The 8,046-nt window shown below is 36.6% G+C and overlaps 1 protein-coding gene across 1 annotated transcript in view; it reads right to left on the bottom strand.

Annotated features, from left to right (window-relative positions):
- Positions 1-8,046, bottom strand: part of UTS2B (urotensin 2B) — a 25,039-nt gene that overhangs the window by 11,251 nt on the left and 5,742 nt on the right. Inside the window, exon 2 of the mRNA XM_006871868.1 lies at positions 2,234-2,332. Coding sequence (XP_006871930.1) covers positions 2,234-2,332 — 99 coding nt within the window. The remainder of the gene's footprint in view (positions 1-2,233; positions 2,333-8,046) is intronic.

Below are 8,046 nucleotides of genomic sequence, written 5' to 3'. Positions count from 1 at the left end.
ATTCAGTGGGAAGTCTACCTTCCCCTGCACACTCTGAAACTAAACTCCCTCTTGAAATCTTGTAAACCAGTCACTTTGTGCCTTAATAGCACCACCACCCCACTGCACCCCTACCCCATTTTAGGTAGGCAATGTCTAAATTGCCTGTCCCAATCAACCCTGTATACAGAGAGGATAGGATTGATACTTGATGTGAAGACTATACCCTCTCAATTGGTATTTAGAGCTACTACATCCATAAGTATGGTGTGGTACTGTAGGTTAATGTGCCAGACTACAAAGTCATTTGAAAAGCAAGGTTGGCAGTTCAAGCTCACCAGCTGCTCCTTGGAAACTCTATTTACAGGGTCACTATGGGTCGGAATCAACTTAACGGCACTTAACAACAACAACAACAAACATCCATAAGTATAGGTCAAGTTCATCAAGTTGTAGCAATTTACACTTATTTCCTTTATCATTTTTTTTTTTTTAATCTTCCTGTTGTCAAGTTCTAATCATCAGGCTAAAAACTAGGTTGAATGGATATTAAGTTTGGATGTTCTTGTGCATCTTCTCTCACTTCATATCAGCTGGACTGTTCACTCTCAGCTCCAGCCCTCTGTGGCTACGTCCTCATCCATGGGCTCAGGAGTCCTAAGGTCTTACCACACTTTGGAAGAAGCAGTCCTTCCTCTTCTTTCATCTCCAAGTCAATGGGAGTCTATGGAACGTGGTCAGACTCAGCCCATATCTTCATTGCTGCCTTTCCCCCTCTTCCACTCACTAGCAGACCAATTTGGTCACCAGTAAGCTTCCATGCCTGCTCATGTGTTTCCTTTGAGTTTCAGTCTTGGAAAGGGTTTTGTCCTGAAGGGACTTGATTGCTTGCCTTGATGGCTTCCACGGTGAACAATTTGCTTGTTCTTGTAGCAGCCAATCAGACTGCCATTTTTTTTTTTTTTTTTCCTTCTGGCCTTTCTTTCTAGAAGTATCTTCTGTTCCTCTAGCTGTTCTAGACTGTTCTGTTTGTCCTTTCAAGTGGGAATGTTCCACCTCAGAAGGTTCTGGATGGGGCTCAGGATTCCACCCAAGGTCCTCAATACTACATAGGTTCTACAGGAAGTATATTTCACTTGGCAAGTTCTAGAACCTCTTTTAGGTATCCCAATCAGTTATAGGCTGCAGAGGGGCTTACAAGCTTTCTGTAATCATGTTTCCAGATATTCCTTTCTATCCCACTCAAGTGTCTATTTTATAATAGTAGGCAAGGGAAACCAATATTCATAAGACAGTAAACCATCTTAACCTTATTTCCCCTCTTTCACACATTCAGACTATACCTCAATCCCTGTATCACAGAGCCCTGTTTTCCAAGGTTGAACATACATCACCATTTACCTCTGTCCCATTTAGCCCATGTAAACCTGCCTCAGTGTTCCCTTATCTACCTTGTTCTTCCATTCCCGTCTCCCTTCTTGTATATTGTCCTCTCCAACATCTGAACTATGATTTGTCTATTCCCTACCCTGTGCTCTACTGTCCCCTCTCTCCAGCCTCCAGAAACCAACAAAGTTTTTTTTTATTTTTCCTTTTAGTTTAGGTATCTTTTCTTAAAGAATACTTTTTTTTTTTTTAAATAAGAGTTCAGGTAATTTCTGAGAGGTCCCACAATGTCATTCTGTCACATTTTCTATGAAATTCAATTTGCACTATTTCAGAAAATACCTCAGTCATTTCTATGAGAACATTTTGTAAATAATTGTAAATCTGATACTCCTTTTACTCAAATGGGAAAATATCTCAATTTCTTTTGCCTAATTTTTCCATAACAGTCTTACATTACAAAAGGCATGTAGTCACTAAAAAAAACCAATCTCTACTACAATCATTTCCCAAGTTGAAATAATTTGATTGAAAAAGGTACTAGCTTAAAAACCACATAAATACGGTTAACTTATGAAATATCTAATGGAAACCTGTATTTTCTCTTATGAGAAAATACATATAAAGATAATTTTTTTCTTAATTATTTACCATTCCCATTTGGATCCTGCAATTGAACAAAAGAGACTTTTAATATTCTTAAATAACTTCATTTCTTATAGCTTGAAAATAAGACAAGAAAAACATTCCTTCAATGACAGATATGTAAAATAACTTGCTAATATTTTGCAGAACAGGTAATAAAACAGAATGATTCTCTTTTTCTTTTCTTTTTTTCTTTTTCAGAATGGTTCTACTCCTAACTCACCTATGTTGGAAGATTTTTGGAGAGCAAAAGCTCTATTTAATAGTGCCATCAGTAGTTCTTCATAATTTGTATCTTCTTTATCTGGAAATAATTCATTTCCTGAAATGATCATAAACATCCATTTTCAGTCTTTGTAACTAACTGGAAGTATTTCTAGTTAAATAGGTTTTACAGGCAACTATCTACATGCATGTTTATCAAAAATTGTTGTTAAGTATAGTGGAGTTGGTTCTGACCCTTAGTGACCAGACAGGATTTCCAGGGTTAACTTATGAAATAAGTTGAGCTTGAACCAATGACATTATGGTTGAAACTGAACTAAGATTCTAGTGCTTATCCTACAGCACTCCATTTTAAAATCATTGAATGACTATGAACACTCATAGAAAGGTCGAGAGCTAGATAGATAGAGAACATGCCTAATTAGATTGTAAAATATTACCTCTGGTTATGTCTTTCTTGGTAGTGGAACCAATCGTCTTTGGAATTAGCAGCAGTCAAGAAATAAAACGATGCATCACATTGGGCAAATCTACAGCAAAAGACCTCTTTCAAGTGTTAAAAGGTAAAGATGACACTTTGAGTAATAAGGTGCACTTGTCCAAAGCCAACTATTTTCAATCATCTCATAAGCATGTAAAAGCTTCATAGTGATTAAAGAAGAACAATTGATTAATGATTTTTAATTATGGTGTTGGAGAAGAATACTGAATATGCCATGGACTTCCTGAAGATAGAACAAATCGTTCTTCAAAGAAGTACAGATAGAATGTTCCTTAGAAATAAGAAATAGTGAGATTCTGGCTCATGTATTTTGGTCATGTTGTCAGGGAAAAGGATATCCTACATGATAAAGACAAAGAGGAAGCCTCACAACCAGATAGATTGACACAGTGACTGCAACAAGGAACTCACGTATAAGAATGATTGTGAAGATGGTTTCAGTCTGCTGTACACAGGGGGGTATAAGTCAGAATTGATTCAAAGACACCTAACAACAGTAGAATTACAGGTGAATATTACTTTCTTCTAAGTCTATGTTTTTAAATTTTTTACTATTGTATTTAACTTAAGAAATACACATTTAAAATTCTTTTGTAAGTATAAAAAATAGCATTTGATTTTTTAAATTTCATTTGACATATTTATATTTAAATACCAGCACATTAATAATTTTAGTATGGCCTTTAAACTGTTCAAGGAAATTATGTGGAAGAGCTGGAATGGCGTCTACTTCTTTCATGTTGACAATTTCTTATCTTTATCAATTTACCTTATACCTCATTCATTATTCAGAGTGGGCAACACTCTCAGCACTATCAAAACAGAACTATTATCCAAACCTCCATTAGTGTTTTATTCTAGAATAGAAATTGAGTCAACAGACTTTGTCCAAGCTATAAAACATGAAGATTCTGTCACTATTCAATCCATTTAATCCAATTGATATAACAATTAGCATGATGCAAATAAAATAACTGTTGTGAGGTGTCCTGAAAAAAATCTACCTTTTATTATCTAAATTCTTTGGAATTTTCTTCCTTTTCTCTGTCTCCTCACACCAGTCCAGTGAGGTTGAAATTTACAAGTGAGAATACTATAGCTTCTGTTGGAGAAATGGCTTATAACTTAACAAGTTTCCTTAAATCATTTGTTTTCCCCAGCTCTGCAAAACATCATGAAATCAACTCAAATAATTAAGTTACTAATTAAAGGAAAGAAAGTCTTGCTGAATAGGAAAATGGATGAGTTGAGATAGTGACAATATCCAAGTTTGCTGCATGGTCCAAAGTGACTTAACTGTTGTTCAATTCCATACGTTTCTTTGTTTCATATAAATTCTCTGTGAAGTTCCTTGGAGTAATCAAAACTGTTAATATGTCAAATGAAACTTATGCTTGGCATTACTTATTCAATGACCCTCTAGGATAGTTGAAGAAACAGTAATACAATCTTTATTATAGTTATTCATTACAGTGTCAAATGATAAAATATTAAAGTATATTTTTGTTGTTGTTGTTGTTGTTAAGTGCTTCCAACCCATACTGAGGAGTGATTGGTGGATTTGAACCACCAACCTCTGAATAGCATTCCAGTGCTTACCCCTATAGTGCCCAGAGTCCATTTAAGCTAGTTTTATAACCAGATAATAATGGCTGTTTGTTTCCAGAAAGAGTGCTAGGATAAGAAAAACAGATTCACTGCCTTCAATTTAGAAAAAAAAATTAAGCCTATGTGGAGGTAACTAGGAAACCATAGATCTAAATCTTTCATTTATTAAATTTAGAGTCCAGTTCTCTGCACATTTGTTGTCATTAGATGTTGTCTGGCCAGATCCCACTTATAATGGCCCTATGTACAACAGTACAAAGCACCTACTGGTGCTATGCTATATTTGAGGCTATTGTTGCAGTCATTGGGTTCCATCATTTCATTGGTGGTGTTCCTCTTTTTCACTGACCCTCTACTTAATCAAGCCAGGTGTTGTTTTCTAGAAATTTTTCCCACTGATAATATGTCCAAAGTTCATGAGACGAAGTCTCTCCATGCTCTTCTTTAGTTTAATTTTTAAACTTTTCATTGTGAATTGAGTGAAGGTTTACAGATAAGTCCATCAGTTTTACATTTAAAAAATCATATACCTTGTTTTATCTCAATGACTGCAATCCCATCACTGTAACAATAGTTTCCCCACTTCCTCCCTGTGGCTCGTATTTTCATTTCAACCACCTTCTCATTTCTTCTCACCTTTGTCCTTAGGAAAATGTTACCTTTTTGATTTTGAATGACTGACCATTCTATCATGAGCATATAGTATTAGTGTTGTTGCTCCCCCTATGTATCTATGTACTGCTTGGCTAAAAATTGTCTCATGAAGGTAAGTTCCATTCCAGACCTGAATGATGGTGGTCAAATCTTGGATTCCTCCAATCTCCTTCTGACAAGTAAACCTGGTCATTTTTATAATTTTGAGTTTTGTTCCACATTTTCTCTGACTCTATCTGGGACCATCAAATGTGATCCCTTTCAGAGCAGTTGGTAGTCATAGCTGGTCACCATCTAGACTTTTCTCTCTTCTAAGCAGATTTCTGGGTGAACTTCTAAGACAAATTCATCTGTTCTTCTGGTTGTTGTTGTTGTTTAATGCTGTCTAGTGAGTTGCAACTCATAGCAATCCTGTATAGGGTTTCCAAGGAGCAGCTAGTGGGTTTGAACCTCTGACTTGCAGTTGGTAGTCCAGTGCTTATTCTATAGTATCATGGCATATACAATATTGTTCATCAACATCATTATTAAACGTCATCAATTCTTGATTGGTCCTCCATGGTCATTAGGCAGCTTTCCCATGCACATCAGGCAACTGAAAATACCATGATTTGGGCCAGACTCATATTAGTCCTCAAAGTGTCATATTTATTTTTTAAATATTTTAAAGACATCCCTTGCAGGAGATTTGTCCAATGCAATTCGTTCATTGATTTTCTAACTGCCACTTCCATAGATATTGATTGTGAAACCAAGTAAAATGAAATCCTTGATATCAAAATGTCTCCATTTTTGGTGACGATTATTGGCCTAGTTGTGAGGGTTTTATTTTGTTTATGTTAACATCTAATACAGGTGTGGTGCTGTAGGATAAGCACTGGACTGTGAACCACAACATTGGCAGTTCAAACCCCCCAGCTACTCCTCTGAAACCCTATACAAGGTCACTGTCAGTTAGAACCTACTCCATAGCACTTAACAGCAACAATACATACCAAAGGCTGCAGTCTTTGATCTTCTTCATTAAGTGCTTCAAGTCTTCCTCACTTGCAACAAGCAAGGCTATTAATGAATCTTCCTCCAATTCTAATTCCACAGTCTTCAACATATAATTTGCTTTTTGTTTTATTTGCTAAGAATACAGATTAAGTGAGTGTGGTGAAATGATATACCCCTGACACACATTTTTCCTGATTTTCAACTATACATCATCCCCTTCCACCACTCATCTTTCAGTTTTTTATAATGTGGTGGCTTATATGTGGCTGTGATGCCACAAGGTCACCCATGGCTGACAGATTTCAGTGGACCTTACAGAGAAACACAGACTAGGAAGAAAGAGTGGCCGACTACTTCTAAATAGGTGTTGTTGTTGTTGTTAAGTGCCATCATGTCAGTTCTGGTCCATAGCAACTCTGTATGGGGTTTCTGAGAAGCAGCTGGTAAACTTGAACCACCGACCTTGCAGTTCAAACAGATTTGCAGTCTGGCACTTTAACTTACAGTGCCACACCAGGACTGAAAATCTGCTATAGTGCCAGAAGAAAAGCCCCTCAGGTTGAAAGGTGCTCTTAAACTACAACTGGGGAAAAGCTATCTCTTCGAAGTAAAGTTGACTTTAGTGACATGGATTGAGTAAAGCTTTTGGGACCTTATTTTGCTGATGGGTCACAACTCAAAATGAGAAGACACAGCTGCAAACATCCACTGATAATTTCTCATGGAATGTACAAAATATGAATCTAGGAAAATTGGAGTTCGTCAAAAATGAAATGGAACGCATAAAGTTCAATATGTTAGACACTAATCAGCTGAAGTGGTATTTTGAATTAGACAAATATATGGTTTAATATGCTAGAAATGACACACTGAAGATAAATGATATCACATTCATCATCAAAAAGAACATTTCAAGACCTATCTTGAAGTACAATGCTGTCTATGATAGGATATTATCCATACACCTACAAGAAAGACCAGTTAATGCCAATATTATTCAAATTTATACACCAACCACCAAAACCAATGATGAAAAAATTAAAGAATTCTATAAACTTCTTCATGTGTGAAACTGATCAAACTTGCAATCAAGATGCTTTGGTAATTACTGGTGATTGGAATGCAGAAGTTAGAAAAACTAGGGGAAGGATCAGTATTTGGAAAACATGGCCTAGATGATAACAATGCTGGAGAATGCAGGATAGAATTTTCCAAAACAGCAATGTGTTCATTACAATTATATTTTTTTCAAAAACTAAAAAGGTTTTGTTTTTGTTTTTTTAATACACATAGACCTCACCAAGTAGAATACACAGGAATCATAGTGACTACATGTGTGAGAAGAAACAATGAAGCAGCTCAGTATCCTGAGCCAAACCAAGTCCAGAGAAAGACTGTGGAATAGAACATCAGTTGGTCACATACAATTTCAGGCTGAAGCTGGAGAAAATTAAAACAAGTTCACGAAAGCCAAAATATGACCTTCAGTATATGTCACCTGAATTTAGACACCATCTCAAGAATAGATGCAAGGCATGACTGAAGACCAGAGGAGTTATGGGATGACATCAAGAATTTCAAAAGTGAAGATATCACACAAGAACACCCACACTTGCAGATAATATCCACTTGACCTGGCTTAAATGACTAGATGATCAGAGCTCAACCAGAAGAAGAAAGAAGAGGGAAAAAAGTGTAATCTGATGCAATTTAATGAACTTGACCTACACCTATGGATGCAGTAGTGCAAAAGAGGGAACAAATCCTTACAGCAAAGATCATTCCCATCCCCTCCATACACAGGGATGGGCAACTTAGACATTGGCTACCCAAAATGTGTGTGGGGGGGGAGGGGGGGGCGGGCTACAAAGGCAAGAAGTGACTGGCTTACAAGCTTTCAAGAGGGAAGATAGATTCATAGGGCATGGAGGAAGGTAGAATCTCCACTAAGTAGTATACAAGCTGTCTAGGCGGGGCTGATGAAATGAAATCCAGATGGATCTCTTGTGACAATAGTGAATAATTGTTATCTGGACTGCTTGTGAGGG

Source organism: Chrysochloris asiatica, unplaced genomic scaffold, assembly GCF_000296735.1.
Source record: "Chrysochloris asiatica unplaced genomic scaffold, ChrAsi1.0 scaffold00177, whole genome shotgun sequence".
Taxonomy (NCBI): domain Eukaryota; kingdom Metazoa; phylum Chordata; class Mammalia; order Afrosoricida; family Chrysochloridae; genus Chrysochloris; species Chrysochloris asiatica.
This window is presented reverse-complemented; position numbering and strand designations above follow the sequence as displayed.